Raw genomic sequence first — 17698 nt, forward strand, 5'->3', positions numbered from 1 at the left:
CAACAAAAAAAAATTAAAAAATTAAATGTATATATATATATAAACAATAAATAAACATGTAATTACTGGATTGTTTTATTCTTAACTGTTCCCTTTGTTTTTCACATCTCAGTTTGTGTCATTGTTTATCCCATTCTTCTGATCTAATTTGTTTGCATTTGTTTTTACAGTATAGATGAAAAATGTTACAACTTCCTTTTCCTTCACAGGTATTGTCTTAAAGTGTTTCATTAGAGTCTAAAATAAAAATATAAATCAAAACCATTGCTGATAAATAATGGAGAACAAAAGACTTTAATATACAAATAATTTATTTATAAAAAAATATGATAAATAGTACAGTATAAGTATTAGACCTATATAATTCGCAAAATAAAAAAAAAATCGATTTGTACTGATTAATCGAATTGTATAATTTTATTTGAATTGAATCTCGATTAATTCTGTGCAATAAATTGATGTATCGATTCGAATTGATTTGTATTTTTGAATCAATCCATCAAAAAAATCAAACTGAAATATCGAATGGCTGATTAATTTGAATCGAACTAAACTGAATCGGAACATCTAATTGTCGAGTTAAATTAATTTGAAGTTAGGCGTGAAAAAAAATTGTATATCGATTTGAGTCAATTCGTATTTTTAAATCGAATAATTCTACTAAAATGAGGGAATATTTAATTGTAATAACTCAATAAAACATTGATGTGTTTGTTACCAAATATTCATTTTAACAAATGAAAAGGAAAAATTAAATTGTGGTAGTGAAGCTTCTTCATGAAAAATGTGGAATTATATAGTGTTAAATAATAAAACTTATATCAAATTGAAGCTTATTAATTGGACTCATAGTAATAGTGAATGTGAAATGTGAAAATTACTTTGTGGATAATTGCAAAATATTAGTATACCTTTGAACTAATTGATGTAAAGACAAAAAAACTGAAAAACCTATGGTAGTTTTAATACAACCATATACAGGGTGTTAATGAACTTATGTCAAAAATTTAAAGGGGTGAAAAAGGAGCAAAAACTGAGTTAATTGATGTTACAAACTTGTATTGGAAGTTTAAGGTCATAGACGAAAAAGCTAATTAAAAATGTGTTTAAAACTGTTTTGGAACTGTTGAAATATATGTATTTTATCGCGGCGAGTACTTACAAAAAATTCTGTAATACTTTTTACAAGTTTGTAGATTTCTTATGAAGCTGGACTGTATTGTCAGTTTGTAATACATTGTTGTAGTGATTGCTGTACTGTTTTTCGAGAGTACATCTAATAGCCTTCTTACCAAATTTTCTATTGAAAATGACGCATTTATTTAGCAATCGTGAATATTATGATAATCTCGTACTTTACGGCGAAGCAAACGAAAATGCCCACAGAGCTTGTCAAGTGTACCATGCAAGATATCCTGAATGACGTGCCTCCACACCGCGAACATTTGTTGCTGCAGCGTAAAAAGTTTTGGACACCGGTGAAGTACAACCGCGTCGAGGTCACGCCAGTGGCCCAGGGCGACCACTAAGAATCTTCGTGTACTGTTGTGTGGCGGACATTACGAGAAGCTCAGCTGTACCCATTTCATATTCAACATGCAAGAAATCCCCTATTTACAGCACAAATACTTGTTATATATGATGCATGTTTCAGTCGAAATGGTGTACGTAACGTCCACAACACTCACTACTAGAATATCGAAAATCCACAGGAAATGCGTCATGGTGCCTTTCAGCAACAGTTTTCAGTGAACATGTGAGCCGGTTTCGTTAGGAACACTTTAATAGGACCTTTTGAATTGCCTAGACGCTTAGATGGTGCTTCATATCTAGATTTTTTGCAAAATCACTTGCCGGAGTTATTGGAAGATGTATCCTTAAATGTTCGGCAAAATATGTGGTTACTTTGCAAGACGGAGCCTCCGCTCACTTTTTTCGGAGAGTGTGCGACTTTCTAAACATAACTTTTCCCGATCGCTGCGTAGGCCGCAGCAGCCTAGTTAGATGGTGTTAGATGTGGTGTAAGTGTTGTGTATTCCACGGAAATTCGTGACATCGACCAACTGCGACATCGCATTGCCAAAGCTTGTAATATGATTCGAGAGGACGTGGCAATGTTGCAACGCGTGCGAGCGAATTGGATACGTCGCGCTGAAGCTTGTGTTCAAGGAAATGGAGGGTACATCGAACATCTATGAAAATCAGCAGTTCTCAAAAGATGGCTCCTTGCAATGTTGAGGTAAGTCAGATTTTCAAATTACATTTTATTCAACACAAATCCGTGTATTTACATCATTTTGACAACGGACATGTGACAAAAATATTTGACATAAGTTCATTAACACCCTGTTTTTATACAAGGGCTGTTTATGAATTTTTATAAATGAATTAGAAGACAGGTCAGGACCCTGGCCAACTGAAGATTTAATGTACCTAGGTAAATACTAATATAATTTTAAAATGTCATTTATATTAAAACCGCTGTATCTTTTCCATTGCGTCACAAGTAATATTCGTATGAACTAAGACGAAAAATCCTAGTCAAATTAGTCACTGTTTGTATATAAATGAAATGTCATCTTGACAATTCCCAAATCTGGATGTCTCGCAAATTTTAATACTGGTGTTACTGGATATGAAAATATGCAAAAAAAATCGATATTTCAACGCTCAGAAAATATATCCAATAGGTACCAACATGCGATCAAAACAACTGTTAAAATTATAATCTGACTGTCAACTGTGTTTTAAATGCGCTAGTCAAACTATAGACTAAAACTAATACCCAACAAACGTCTTCCATTTTCTTTCACTCAACGATTGTCTGTGATAGACTGAGACTATGAAGACATTTATGCCATCATTGTATCTCTTTTTGGCGTATAACAAATAATGAATTCACGTCCGCAACGACTGTCTTTGATATTAGGACACACTCGTGACGTAATGGCAATCTTAAAACGGTTCTACTATATTTGTATAAGATGTGCTAAAGGCTCGGAGGCAATACTGCAAATTGTGCTCAGATATTTCCAGCTCAGAAGAAAAATGCATTTTTATGCAGAAAAGAAAAATGCATTTTTCTGCAGAAAAGAAAAATGCTGTTCTATTGTCCCACCTGTTTGCCCAAAACTATTAAAAATGATACTGTTATTTGTGAAAATAATAGACTAATATAGGAAAGAAAGGAATTTTTGGAACAAACCAATGCAAATTTGGTGACCACGATTGAGAATGTAGTTACGAAGAGCATTATGTTATCTAATAGCAAACTTGTAACTGAAATACAAAATATGATATCTTAATAATTAGTAAAAGAATTGGTCTTGAAGGAGCTTACTAACCTAAAGGCGGAACTACAGATTAAAATAAATCATAAAAATCAAACTCAATTGGCTACAATGTTAAGACCTGATAAGGATAATAATGGTAGTAATAATAATAAGGCAACTACCTCCATAAGAGAAGTTCCAAACATAGAAGTAGGTTTGAAACAGAATAATCAAACGAACAGTACGAGTGTAACCTGGCCTTCTGTTTTATCAAATAAAGGTGCCATTCCTGGAGTTAAGAAGGCCACTACTACAAGAGTTGCTAAAGATATTGTACACACTCCAACATTTATTGAAAAAGCACATGTCGCCGAAGAAAAAGTTGTAAAAAAGAATTACCGTAGGGCCACTCAGAAAATAGGAACAAGTAGGAGAAATCTACCAAATGAAGATCTTTTCGGGGCAGCCCAACCCAAAATGGCATGGTTCTATATAGGAGATTAAAAATAAAAATGTTACGTGTGATCACTGGCTGCAATATCTCAAAGAAGATAATGACAGAGATCTTTTTTTGTGGAGAATTGAATAGTTTAGGTAATTTTTCATCATATAAAATAGGGGCGCCATTTCGCTTATTAGAGAAGTTAAATCAAGTAAATTATTGGCCAGAAGGAATAAGGCGCTTTAATTTTAATCGGAAATTAATAAATAAACAAGCTCTGAGTGCCAAAATTCAGAATAAGCAGACTACAACTCAGGGTGCTGAGGATTTTTTATAAATGGTGATATTGACTATTGTGAAGCAGAAATTACAGATAGTAAAAAAGAAACTAAAGTATGTCACTATTTTCTATCAAAATGTGCGAGGATTAAGGTCTAAAGTAAAAACTTTCTACAATAACATGCCATCCAACAACTTTATCATGTTACTGAAACTTGGCTCAATGCTTCAATCTATGACCAAGAACTTTGTGATGGGAGATATTTAATGTTTAGAAATGATAAGACAAGCTGGCGTTCAGCATGGAGGTGGAGTTCTATGTTGCATTAAGAAAAAATTTAAAGTGCTATCAGTGTGTCAGAGTAACGATATAAACTTTCTGTGGATAGCCATTAAATTGATGACTAATGATTTTACAGTGACAATTTGTTTGTTTATATTAAACCCGGGTCTAATCTAACAGTGTATGAAACATTTTTAGATCCCTTGGGAGTGATTAATGAGTTGTATTCAGATAATCTGTTCATCTTGGGTGATTTTAATGTGCCTGAAATAAACAATATGTGCTATGGCTGTGGAAACGGTCCATACAAGGTCAAAATTATTCAGTAGTTTTATTGATCTGTATATTGTCAATAATGTTAAATCGGGTAAACAACTTGCTCATAACTAATTTAACTGAGGCAAAAGTTTCTCACTCCAACACATCTCTCGTTGGAGTTGACCAATACCACCCTCCTTTAGAGATTGTTAATACTTTTGACTTCGTCGTTGACAGATATCCGGGTCGATTAACTGACAATAATTATAAGCGGAATTACAATTTCGGGAGAGGTGACTATTACTAATTATCTTCTTAGACTATGTACTTGGCAAGAAATCATTACGTCTGAAAATGTAAAAAATATGTGGATCAGTTTTATGATGGTTTATTTATGATGGATCAGTGTGTTGCTTACAAAAAATCTTATAAAGTCAATAATTAATTACCCTAAGTGGTTCACAGTGGAACTCATAAATAAAAAAAACTGAAACATCGTTTGTTTAAAAAATCCAAAAAATGTATAGAATCTGCGAGAAAGTTTTGCGAGTTATGAGGAGGTGAGGTGTGAAACAGCTCTTTGTAGGGGCTGTGAACAGGAAGACGAGATAGTATTGCATGTACTATGTGAATGCACTGCTGTCTCGTCAACAAGAGAGTCCATGTTGGGAGAACGCTGGCCTTCAATGGCCAATATTAGAGAGATCCCCCTGAGCAACGTCACCATCTTTTTCACTGTAATAGGCTGGCTGGCGGGTCGGGTGGATTGATCTCTCTAATGAGAGGAAGTACAAGGGGCCCAATGGGGTCTAAGTGCTGTAGCTTTGCTACCCTCCCCACAACTCCAGAACTCACTAAGTTGATTATCACAACTTACCACACACATTGTTAAACTCGAAAATGCCTAACTGTAAAATTATTCATTCTGCAAAAACAGAAAAAACTTCTATGCCGATGATTATTTGAATTTTTGACATATTTGTATTTAAGGAGAATCGGATGCTACGAAAAAATAGTCAATTTTGTTATTAAGATTGACTTTTGCAATGCGAAATCAAATTCTGTGAATTATTCTCGAATTATTTATTGATTCGTTTTTGTTTTTAATTAATACCAAAAATTTGAATATTTAACATAGGTTCTTATGGGAAATGCTATAATGCATACCTTTCAATCGAATTACGGATGAAAAATGCAAATAATAAGACGAAAAAAATATAGACATTTACCTGAATCATTAATAATTAATAGACGAGAGAAAAAAAGTAAGTTACCGCACATTTCACAGAAAAATAAATGATCAAACATAAAAAGTTCTAACTTGTCATCAATAGCAATAGAGTATGAATGAGGATAGGTGGTGGGAAATTTAAATAAACGTTTCCATACACAAATTAGTAATTAGAAATGGATTACATCCAACTTGTGTTTATTTGTGTTTGGAATTTGGAATAATAAAATAAAATTGGTATGTTTTTTGAAATCTTTATAAAAAACAATAAACTTTCCAATAGAAGAAGTAAAAAATACAGCAGCATATAATCGATGAAATATTTATACTTTACATCACAGCACATATAACAATCATGCATTTTGATAAATTATGACATTTAATATCATTTTTCATTTTAAAATTAACATTTCAATAATTTCATATTTTTTTAGAATATTTTTGGCTGAAATAACATCATATCACAGTATAAATACTACATATATAAAATTGTATTATACTTTCATAAATGCAATCGCTTTAAACCCTTGTGTTATAAGGAACATTTGTATTCGCAGAAGTGCATCATGCCCCCTCCCCAACCAATGAAGCGCCCGAGCCTTCTTTACTTATTCTCAATGTCACGAGCCACCACCTTTGTAACTTTTAATTTAAAGAAAATTAGTAAAGTTTTTGTAATGCTATAATTGTTTAACCTATTTTTTTTTTGTGGAGATGGAAAGACAACTCCAAAAATCTATATTTCTGTGATTGAATATTTTCAAAATATAATACTTAATTTAATTGTTAGGAAAAGAACACTTCTGGCATTCTTACAGTGTTTTCAACGACTTATTTGCACTCAGATATTTTATTTACACTAAGGATATTTTAATCCTTTATTATTAGAGTTGTTAGCACGGAACTAACATATATTTATAAGCAAATAAATTGAAAAATTTATAGATAAAAGGTAAAAAACTTACATCCGCTAACTGAGCTTTATTTAACCCTTGCCTCATTGGAACTTTGTAATGTCTTTTATATCGTCTTAATGTATTAACTTGAAGTTGATACAAATCTACTTCAGGAACATCCGTGTCAGTTTCATTCGAGTCATCTTCAGAATCTTTCCTTCGTCTTTTTGTTCTTGCACACTGAATGATCATTTTATGGAAATCACAGATGTATATATGTCTTACCTACAAAAAGATACTGCTAATATTGACTTTTTAAATTACAAATACTTCCACTAATCAGTTATAAAAAGTGAAAAAACATATTTTTTGTCATATCCAAATATTTTCACATTTATGTATAGTACAATCATAATTTTGAATCACTTAAATTTTCATTTAATTTTAATGCATAAATATTAATATTTTATTATATTAATAAAATAATAACAATGATAATGATCAGTTTCGCCTCTGAGACTGATTTCTTTCTCAACTATTTTAAAGTTTTTCTAAAGCTTGGATAATTTCGTTAACAACACTATTTTTGTGACGTGATATTTTTCTCCACTGGTACGATCTATCCACGTTTTATATTTACGACATCGCCTTCTGTTGCTCTAAAGGAGAAGAATGTTTAATGCCAATGTCGAGAAAGTCAAACATAGCTATTTAACGAGAAAGCAAAGTAAAGAAGAAGTAGTAAGGCCGTCAATTTTCATTTGAAACCTTTCCATAAGAAAAATATATCAATTTTAAAACAGATTTTTATACATAAGGTGTCTAAAAATTTGTAATGAAGCTCGAATGGTCCAGAGCCGTCTAAATATTTAAAAAATTATTTGACAAATGTTTTTTATGAAAAATTTTGTAGTGCTATTTTTTGAAAACCTGACATGGACCAACTTTTTTATTTGAAGTGATAAGACTAGTCTGACTAGTACTAATACTATGCAAAGTTGTATGAAATAACTTGATTAAGAAAAATTTACAAATAATTCTTTCCAATGTTGCCAGATTTCTGCAATAGCTACTGAAACGATACTTTTTTAAATGGCAACACTGTATTTTTTAAACAGAATTTGACAAACCTTCAAATTCTATGTAGACAATGTTATGTCACATTTCTTTATTGGAGTAATCATTTTAGAACAATCAGCAAAAACAACAAAAATAACCTGTAGTCGGCAGGAACTAAGAGAAGCTAACGTAGCAATAGTAGGTTTTGGAAATTAAACAAAAATTGTGTTGTTTGAAAGGAGCCATCGTTATTATGCTGCCATTGTGTTGACAGATGTTTATTTGAATGTGTATAAAAATATTTTAATTCAGTTGCTAAGATGATTTTGAGTCTTTTGCGGATCCTTGGGCACACACTACCAGTTGTTTTTAGTTTTATTAAGTTATGTCTTAAAAACTTTGGATTTTGAAGATGCTTATCAGGAAGTCTTGCGTGGAATTCAGCGCAGCGTAAACTTAAGCCACCAACATGTTATATAAACTGATACAGGTCCAAATCACAACAATGTTGATCCTCTCAGCAATCTGCCGACCCAGTACATATTGCCACAAACTGCTACTGCCCCACCGCTATGTTGCAGTCTATGCACAAAGCATTAACCTTAATTATTTGGACATAAAATCCAATTCTTTTAGTTCACCGTAAAATTCCCCAATTCATACGACACATTTTATGGACGGATGAAGCATTATTTACAAGAACATACACATATAATTTGCACAATATGTATATGTGGACTGAAGTAAACAAAAAAAAATATTATTTGGGGATTTGGGAAAATTTTTAATTAAAAATTGGTCCATTCATATTGCCTAGGAGACTATTTGGGAAATCTCACCTGCGGCTTTTAGGAAATTATTTAATAGAACTTCTTGAGGACATACCACGGATATTTGTCATTCCATGTATAATGGGACGCCACCTCATGGTATAGGTAGAGTTCTCCTAACAAGGTTAGGAGATGGTTACATCAGAACTATAATGGTAGGTGGATTGGAAGCGGATAGGACAGGACGCTCCAGTGCAATGGCCTGCTAGGATTTTTACTTTTGGAGTATCCTTAAATCCATTGCGTATACAACACCAGTGTAAAACTCTGAAGAACTTACAAATAAAATTATGGATGCTTACAAGAAATCAGGACTTTAGGTCAAACGCTAACAAGTGTACATTTTAATTTCTTAATGACGAGTGAATGAATGTATTTTTCAAACTGGAGGTTATATTGAACATTTATCTAAAGTTAATACAATTTCAATTAAAATTATTTTAAATTATATTTTTTTTTACTTCTTTTTTTAAGTTCAATAAACCAGTTTACACAATCCCCCTTTAATAGATTGTAACTTTTTAGGGAAGGCTCCAATTAAAAAAATTATCTATGCAACACCCTGCATATACACATAAAAGTCAACCACTAAATTGTATTTATATGGAAAATATTATTTTTCCAGTTTTCAAATTTTGTACTTTTTATCACTTTGTCCACTATTAAATATTTCTATTCCATCGCTTTTAAATAATGATTAAAATGAAAAACTGTGGGAGTAATTTGTCATACAAACTTCACTAATATTTGAGTTTTGGTAACCCTTGTCCCCTTGTTCTCTATCTCGTACATAAATTTTGGAAAGCAGTTTTCCCTTCTTGAATAAATGCCTGTGATGTTTTTCCTGTGAAATTGTACAATTTTTTTATATTGTGGGCTACTCTAAAAGATAGGTCATTTATACCTATGGATACAAAATTTAGAATGCGTTATTCTAAATTTGCGTTTGTCAACAAATATATCGACACTAGTTGTTAGAGGGCACGTTTGTTCAAAATTTTTATTTTTACATGAACGCATTTGTATGTTTTCATACCGACGCTCACAAACAGTTTTTATACAAGTGTTATATGTTTTTTTGTGTTTACAAACCTAATGACAGCTACCTTTGTATACTATAAGCATAATACTTACAGAATTATCGATGTTTAAATTTAATCTCCTCTGAGTAACTGTCTTCTGAATTCTTTTACTGTATGATGCGTTGCCGGCTGGTTTGCAACAACGTTCTCCGTTATCAATTAAACAACAAATTTGGTCAGTAGGGCCTCTTGAATCTTCCTCACCTGTACTGAAACCGTTCATTTGTACTTTTACATACGAATAACGACCCAAATCGGTGTTTTTCGTTGCATTTTATAAGTTACACGATTCGTCTTCGCAGATGAGAAATATTTTAGTTATAAATAAATAATTACTTTATTTTTCACATCAATATTTACAATATACAACACGGTGAACACGGAACGAGAACGATCATGGATTTGACAGTACACTATCTCTTACTCATAGACCTTATAAATAGAGGGCGGACAATAAGGGTTTTTTGGCGAGAAAACCGCTAATCCGGTTAACTATAGTTTGTTGCGGTTTGACGTCTTGGCGAGAAATGTAGTTAACCCGGTTTGGCACAGTTTCCCTAACCATCAAACCGGACTTATGGGTTGGTTTGGATCTTAAGTTAATATTTCTATCTATAAGGGTTTTTTGGCGAGAAAACCGCTAACCCGGTTAACTATAGTTTGTTGCGGTTTGACGTTTTGACGAGAAATGTAGTTAACCCGGTTTGGCAGAGTTTGCCTAACCATCAAACCGGACTTGTGGGTTGGTTTGGATCTTAAGTTAATATTTCTATCTTTATTTATTTTCTGTTTCGTACCATCGTACCTAGTCACTACTTCGTTTTTTTAGAGGTTTGGATAGGTATAAGTTGTAAATAAAAAAATTTGGAAATGAATCACTGCAAAAAATACAAAGTAATATTTAAAATTGATAATAAAAAAAATAGTAATCGAGGATCCAAATAACTAATCGTAGGTAGATATGCATTTTCTATATTGTACTGTATAGATTTTTATTAACTTTCTTTTAGACGATACATTTGCGTTGGAATAGATAATATTTGTGTACAAGGTAAACCCATTTTGATTTAATAACCATCTCGCGCCACGCGCCATTATTCCATGGCTAGAAATTGGCCTCAATGATTTGGGATCGAGGGGGATTATCCCTCTTTATCCTGCCTCATCTCGTGTAGGCCTGGACAGCCTTCGTAGGTGGGCCCCATCCGTCGTCTACCCCGACCGCAAATGCGGCCGGTGTAGGCGCTTTGTGGGACCTCCTTTTGTCCTNTGTGTGTGTGTGTGTGTGTGTGTGTGTGTGTGTGTGTGTGTGTGTGTGTGTGTGTGTGTGTGTGTGTGTGTGTGTGTGTGTGTGTGTGTGTGTGTGTGTGTGTGTGTGTGTGTGTGTGTGTGTGTGTGTGTGTGTGTGTGTGTGTGTGTGTGTGTGTGTGTGTGTGTGTGTGTGTGTGTGTGTGTGTGTGTGTGTGTGTGTGTGTGTGTGTGTGTGTGTGTGTGTGTGTGTGTGTGTGTGTGTGTGTGTGTGTGTGTGTGTGTGTGTGTGTGTGTGTGTGTGTGTGTGTGTGTGTGTGTGTGTGTGTGTGTGTGTGTGTGTGTGTGTGTGTGTGTGTGTGTGTGTGTGTGTGTGTGTGTGTGTGTGTGTGTGTGTGTGTGTGTGTGTGTGTGTGTGTGTGTGTGTGTGTGTGTGTGTGTGTGTGTGTGTGTGTGTGTGTGTGTGTGTGTGTGTGTGTGTGTGTGTGTGTGTGTGTGTGTGTGTGTGTGTGTGTGTGTGTGTGTGTGTGTGTGTGTGTGTGTGTGTGTGTGTGTGTGTGTGTGTGTGTGTGTGTGTGTGTGTGTGTGTGTGTGTGTGTGTGTGTGTGTGTGTGTGTGTGTGTGTGTGTGTGTGTGTGTGTGTGTGTGTGTGTGTGTGTGTGTGTGTGTGTGTGTGTGTGTGTGTGTGTGTGTGTGTGTGTGTGTGTGTGTGTGTGTGTGTGTGTGTGTGTGTGTGTGTGTGTGTGTGTGTGTGTGTGTGTGTGTGTGTGTGTGTGTGTGTGTGTGTGTGTGTGTGTGTGTGTGTGTGTGTGTGTGTGTGTGTGTGTGTGTGTGTGTGTGTGTGTGTGTGTGTGTGTGTGTGTGTGTGTGTGTGTGTGTGTGTGTGTGTGTGTGTGTGTGTGTGTGTGTGTGTGTGTGTGTGTGTGTGTGTGTGTGTGTGTGTGTGTGTGTGTGTGTGTGTGTGTGTGTGTGTGTGTGTGTGTGTGTGTGTGTGTGTGTGTGTGTGTGTGTGTGTGTGTGTGTGTGTGTGTGTGTGTGTGTGTGTGTGTGTGTGTGTGTGTGTGTGTGTGTGTGTGTGTGTGTGTGTGTGTGTGTGTGTGTGTGTGTGTGTGTGTGTGTGTGTGTGTGTGTGTGTGTGTGTGTGTGTGTGTGTGTGTGTGTGTGTGTGTGTGTGTGTGTGTGTGTGTGTGTGTGTGTGTGTGTGTGTGTGTGTGTGTGTGTGTGTGTGTGTGTGTGTGTGTGTGTGTGTGTGTGTGTGTGTGTGTGTGTGTGTGTGTGTGTGTGTGTGTGTGTGTGTGTGTGTGTGTGTGTGTGTGTGTGTGTGTGTGTGTGTGTGTGTGTGTGTGTGTGTGTGTGTGTGTGTGTGTGTGTGTGTGTGTGTGTGTGTGTGTGTGTGTGTGTGTGTGTGTGTGTGTGTGTGTGTGTGTGTGTGTGTGTGTGTGTGTGTGTGTGTGTGTGTGTGTGTGTGTGTGTGTGTGTGTGTGTGTGTGTGTGTGTGTGTGTGTGTGTGTGTGTGTGTGTGTGTGTGTGTGTGTGTGTGTGTGTGTGTGTGTGTGTGTGTGTGTGTGTGTGTGTGTGTGTGTGTGTGTGTGTGTGTGTGTGTGTGTGTGTGTGTGTGTGTGTGTGTGTGTGTGTGTGTGTGTGTGTGTGTGTGTGTGTGTGTGTGTGTGTGTGTGTGTGTGTGTGTGTGTGTGTGTGTGTGTGTGTGTGTGTGTGTGTGTGTGTGTGTGTGTGTGTGTGTGTGTGTGTGTGTGTGTGTGTGTGTGTGTGTGTGTGTGTGTGTGTGTGTGTGTGTGTGTGTGTGTGTGTGTGTGTGTGTGTGTGTGTGTGTGTGTGTGTGTGTGTGTGTGTGTGTGTGTGTGTGTGTGTGTGTGTGTGTGTGTGTGTGTGTGTGTGTGTGTGTGTGTGTGTGTGTGTGTGTGTGTGTGTGTGTGTGTGTGTGTGTGTGTGTGTGTGTGTGTGTGTGTGTGTGTGTGTGTGTGTGTGTGTGTGTGTGTGTGTGTGTGTGTGTGTGTGTGTGTGTGTGTGTGTGTGTGTGTGTGTGTGTGTGTGTGTGTGTGTGTGTGTGTGTGTGTGTGTGTGTGTGTGTGTGTGTGTGTGTGTGTGTGTGTGTGTGTGTGTGTGTGTGTGTGTGTGTGTGTGTGTGTGTGTGTGTGTGTGTGTGTGTGTGTGTGTGTGTGTGTGTGTGTGTGTGTGTGTGTGTGTGTGTGTGTGTGTGTGTGTGTGTGTGTGTGTGTGTGTGTGTGTGTGTGTGTGTGTGTGTGTGTGTGTGTGTGTGTGTGTGTGTGTGTGTGTGTGTGTGTGTGTGTGTGTGTGTGTGTGTGTGTGTGTGTGTGTGTGTGTGTGTGTGTGTGTGTGTGTGTGTGTGTGTGTGTGTGTGTGTGTGTGTGTGTGTGTGTGTGTGTGTGTGTGTGTGTGTGTGTGTGTGTGTGTGTGTGTGTGTGTGTGTGTGTGTGTGTGTGTGTGTGTGTGTGTGTGTGTGTGTGTGTGTGTGTGTGTGTGTGTGTGTGTGTGTGTGTGTGTGTGTGTGTGTGTGTGTGTGTGTGTGTGTGTGTGTGTGTGTGTGTGTGTGTGTGTGTGTGTGTGTGTGTGTGTGTGTGTGTGTGTGTGTGTGTGTGTGTGTGTGTGTGTGTGTGTGTGTGTGTGTGTGTGTGTGTGTGTGTGCGCGTGTGTGCGTGTGTGTGTGTGTTGTGTGTGTGTGTGTGTGTGTGTGTGTGTGGCTAAAATGCTTTTGTAACTACGCCACTTTGTTCCCATACCAAAAGTGGGGGGTGCGTGCACCGATCTGCGCGAATACCCCCACCACGCCAACTTATAATTCTGGTTGTTTTATCTTCTGTGGTCTGGCACTCTGTCGACACGTCGGGCCGCGCGCTCAGCCACTATCTCGAATTCCTCGTCTTCGTCGGGCAGCTGAGGCAGTCTACACTGCAGTTCCAGGCTGTCGGCGAAAGCCTCGGCCTTTTCCTGGTTCGTGTAAACCACCCCCACACTACCGTGGATTGGAGGAATTTTACGGCGAGCGGTCTGTCGCAGGGGCCTCTACGTCTTCCAGAGGCTGTTGTCTTGTGGATCCAGCGACTCCAGATGCCTAGCCCAGTTGACCTGGGCCAGTTCGCCCAGAGCCGCCTCCACCCGTCTGTTAAGTACGTTTAAGTCATGTCTGTGTCGGGGGAGGCGGGTGTGGGTGGCAAGCCGTTTCTGTCACGTATTAAGTTTTTTATGTCATCGGGGAGGGTACCCCGGGGGTTTGTGAGTCGGGGGACAATAGTCCCCGTCGTAGTCTGAGTCAGGGCGTTTTTAATGTCAGTCTCAAGGGAGAGGATTGCCGCCTCCAGATCATGGGTGGTTCCGATGACTGGGAGCGCGATGTTTCCTTGCATTACTGCTCGGAAGTGCTCCCAGTCAATGAACCTCCTCGTGAAGGTGCCTTCATATCTCTGTCTACGCCCCAGATCCAGAAATATTGGATTGTGGGCGGAAGACCCTTCGTATTGGGTGGATATTTAGGCATTTAACGGTATGGATTTTAAGAGAGCAATGTCGATGACGTCGGGGCGTCCTACGGGTCCGTAATGTGTCAGTTCTGTCAGAACTGTCCGAGTATCGTCAAGTCGTCGTGTCTGTATTGGTAATTCAGCACGACGCGACCTATTGTGGTCGTCGTCCCGCTGTGCCATATGAGGGACTTCGCGTTGAAGTCCCCGATGGCAATTGTCTGGGGCCAGGAAAGGATTTTGTCTAAGTCATTGTCAAGTAGTGGTAGTCTGGGCGGGTGGTAAGAGGACACCACCGCAACGTTTCCATGCCGTAGCGATCTCACCGCTATCGCCACGGCCTCTGTGTCTTGAATTTGGAGCCGCTGCAGCGGATAGTGGTCGATACTATGAGCGCAACACCACCCCCGTTACGGTTTCTGTCATGTCTGTATATGTCATAGTCAGGGATGTAGGTACGGGATGCCTCGCTGCCATAACGTCTATGTTTAGACGGTTCAAGATGTCCACGAGTTCCATTTTTTTGGCCCGGAACCCGTCAAGGTTCCAGGACGAAATTCTCAGCGAGGAGGGTTGGGAGGGCCGACGAGCCATTAGAAGTCGAAAATAATTTTTGCATATTCGACACCATGGTCGTCAGCTGGATGTCCTGAAGACGCTTTTTTGCGTCAATCAGGGCCGCCGCGCCCGGTTGGGAGGGTGTCGTGTCTGTGTGTGCGTGTGGTGAGGTGTTGTGTTTTTGTTTTTGTGTGTTTTGTGTTTTTCTGGTCATGTCAGCGTATGTGAGTCCCGGGGTTGTGTTTGGGGTGGGTAGGAGGGGCTGTCTGTGTGTGTGTGTAATGTTTTGTGTCGTATGTGTGTTTGTGTTTTTGTGTTTTTAGCTTTAGGGTACTAAGGGCACCCCGGCGCAATTTGCACACCTGACGGGCGTGTCTTTGGCCTTTTTGCAGACGTGTGTGCTGTGGTTTTCGCCACATTTTACACACTTTGGCTCAGCTGTGCACCGGGTCTGGCCGTGGCCGAACCACTGGCACCAGTGGCACTGTGTGACAACCCGCTGCTTTCGCTGCAGCTCTACTCGAACCACGAGCGAGCAGCAGCGGGTTACCTTCAGGATGTCCTCCTGATCCTGTGGGGCCTGAACTAGGACCAGGGGCATTTCCTGTTTATTTTGACGGCTCGCCATGCGGTGCACTATTGCGCCGGGGAACCTTTGCCGTGCGAGGTCGAGTTGGACCTCACTTGGCGAAACACCCGCAGGTATTCCGCGTATCACCACCCTCAGCGTTTTTTCTTCGCTGAGGGTGAAGGTGTGGTACTCCTCGCTTTTGTCTGTCAGTGTCTTTGTCAATAGTCTGTAGTGTTTAGGTGTGTTTGGGTATATGGCTATACCGTCCTTAGTGAGTTTGGCTTTTTGTAGTTAATGTTAAGTGTCCTGAGTATTTTTTGTACTTGCGTCCACAGTTCTTGCTTTCGGAAGATTACCGGAGGGACTTGTTTGGTTTTGTCTGTCTGTTTTTGTGTGTTTTGTAAGGCGCTTGTGGAGGGTTTAGGTGTGTGTGTGTGTGTGTGTGTGCGTGCGTGTGTGTGTATTTGTTTTTTAGCGTCTCGTATTCATGTTTTTGTGTTAGTAGCTGCTTGTATAAATCTGTTTTAGTGGTCATGTTTTTTGGTGAAGCGGAGACTCTTGAAGAGGGTCTTTCGCTGTCTGTATCGTCCATGTATATGTATATGTTTTCCTCGTTTTCCGAGTCCGAAATTTTGCGCGTGTTTGTGTGCGTGTGTGAGGGTGTATACGTGTCAGTCGTGTGGGGATGCCCCCTTACGGGGGCGTACGTGTCTTTTGGTGTATTTGTCTGTCTGGTATATTGTTTGTCGGGGGTCGCAATTTTAAAGAAATGTATTCTAAAGTAATGCAAATAACTGATAAATAAGTAAAAACTTACCTGGGCATAACCCCGGCACAGGTGCTGTAACAAAGATGCCGACGGCGTCTATGCTTAAGCCGGGGATTAGGTCGGTGATTAAGAGGAAAGAAAGGGATTCTTTCCAGGTAGCCTTAACAAAGGCAGGTAGATCTTGCTCGTTGCACTGCACTTCACGTCACAAACACGTCTGCTCAGCTCAGCTGCTCGCTCGGAACTGAACGACCCAGCGGGAGCAATGCGCATCTCGTTTGGGTGCCATAGCATGCGAAAACTCCTTAGCCGACTATGTCGTAGGTGACGTAGCCGGCTCTTTCTATCTAAGCAATTCTGGTACATCGCCCGTCCACTCTCATGATTTCCCCCGAACATTCGATCACCGCCTAAGTGGTCCCTGTTTGGAAAGTCTAACCCGATACGGCGCTCGACGTGGGGCTCGACCATCGTCGTCGAGATCTCCCCCACGAGCTTATGTCCTAGACACCACGTCTGTAGGCCATATCCACCACAGACCACAGTTCCTTGAAAATCTGATGCGACCTGGCGTCCCAAGTGACGATCCATTAGAACTCATGGCGTCTCTATCGCGGACCCAGGTCAGGGAAACCTATAATTCAGATCATAATTCACGACATGATGCTCGACGTGGGGCTTGAAGCCCAGCTTCGACCTTCTTCGTCGAGATCTCCCCCACAAGCTCGTGTCCTAGACACCACGTCTGTAGGCCATATCCATCATAGACCACAGTCGTTTGAGAACCTAATGCGACCTGGCGTCCAAAGTGACGATCCATTTGAACTCCTGGTGTCTCCACCGCGGACCCGGGTCGAAGAAACCAATAATTCCAATCCAAACGATCATAATTCACAACATGGTGCTCGGCGTGGGGCTCGAAGTTCTGCTTCGACGTCTTCGCGACGAGCACAGGTTGGCGAATCAATTTTCAATTATTAGGCACTTCAGATCATATTCCACGACAACTTGTGTTGACTTTGAATACTAGCACGTATACATTTATTTATTTAACTTTGACTGGCTTTTGTTTATTTCAGGAGTGACTGAACCATGACTGAACGATGTTTATGGTTCAACAAATTATGAAAGACTGGCTACTAGAAGCTCTGTAACAGTTTTTATAAATTGATAACAAATGAGGTTGTTGTTATAGCAACATTAGTTTGAAGCCTTATGAAAATTTTAAATTGGAATTATGCCGTTATGTATGTATTTTGCAGCATGACACTGATATATTCGGATTCTACATAATTTTCTGCAAATTTACATACCCAAATCTTTATATTACGTTGATTTTTAAAGTTTCTACAAAATTTTGCTATTTTATTGAAATTTAAGCAAATTATGTTATTTAGCTTAATTCTATGCCACTAGTCTTGTT

General features: G+C 39.1%; 1 protein-coding gene across 1 annotated transcript; it reads right to left on the reverse strand.

Moving 5' to 3' along the window:
* Positions 1-2: 2 nt before the first annotated feature.
* LOC108916038 (histone deacetylase complex subunit SAP30 homolog) lies at positions 3-10024 on the reverse strand. Its single transcript, XM_018722227.1, has 3 exons — positions 9685-10024; positions 6731-6946; positions 3-237 (listed from the first exon to the last, which is right to left on the reverse strand). Exons 1-3 carry the CDS (start codon positions 9853-9855, stop codon positions 109-111), a joined length of 516 nt encoding a protein of 171 aa, XP_018577743.1. The 5' UTR covers positions 9856-10024; the 3' UTR covers positions 3-108.
* Positions 10025-17698: the final 7674 nt, after the last annotated feature.

This window comes from Anoplophora glabripennis, unplaced genomic scaffold (assembly GCF_000390285.2).
Source record: "Anoplophora glabripennis isolate ALB-LARVAE unplaced genomic scaffold, Agla_2.0 scaffold1593, whole genome shotgun sequence".
Classification (NCBI taxonomy): domain Eukaryota; kingdom Metazoa; phylum Arthropoda; class Insecta; order Coleoptera; family Cerambycidae; genus Anoplophora; species Anoplophora glabripennis.

Coding starts and splice junctions, on each gene's coding strand:
- LOC108916038 (XM_018722227.1), bottom strand. CDS start 9,855: ATGAACGGTTTCAGTACAGGTGAGGAAGATTCAAGAGGCCCTACTGAC. Junction 6,947..9,684: donor ATTTAAACATCGATAATTCT/GTAAGTATTATG, acceptor ATCTTTTTGTAG/GTAAGACATATATACATCTG. Junction 238..6,730: donor ATAAAGCTCAGTTAGCGGAT/GTAAGTTTTTTA, acceptor TTTTTATTTTAG/ACTCTAATGAAACACTTTAA.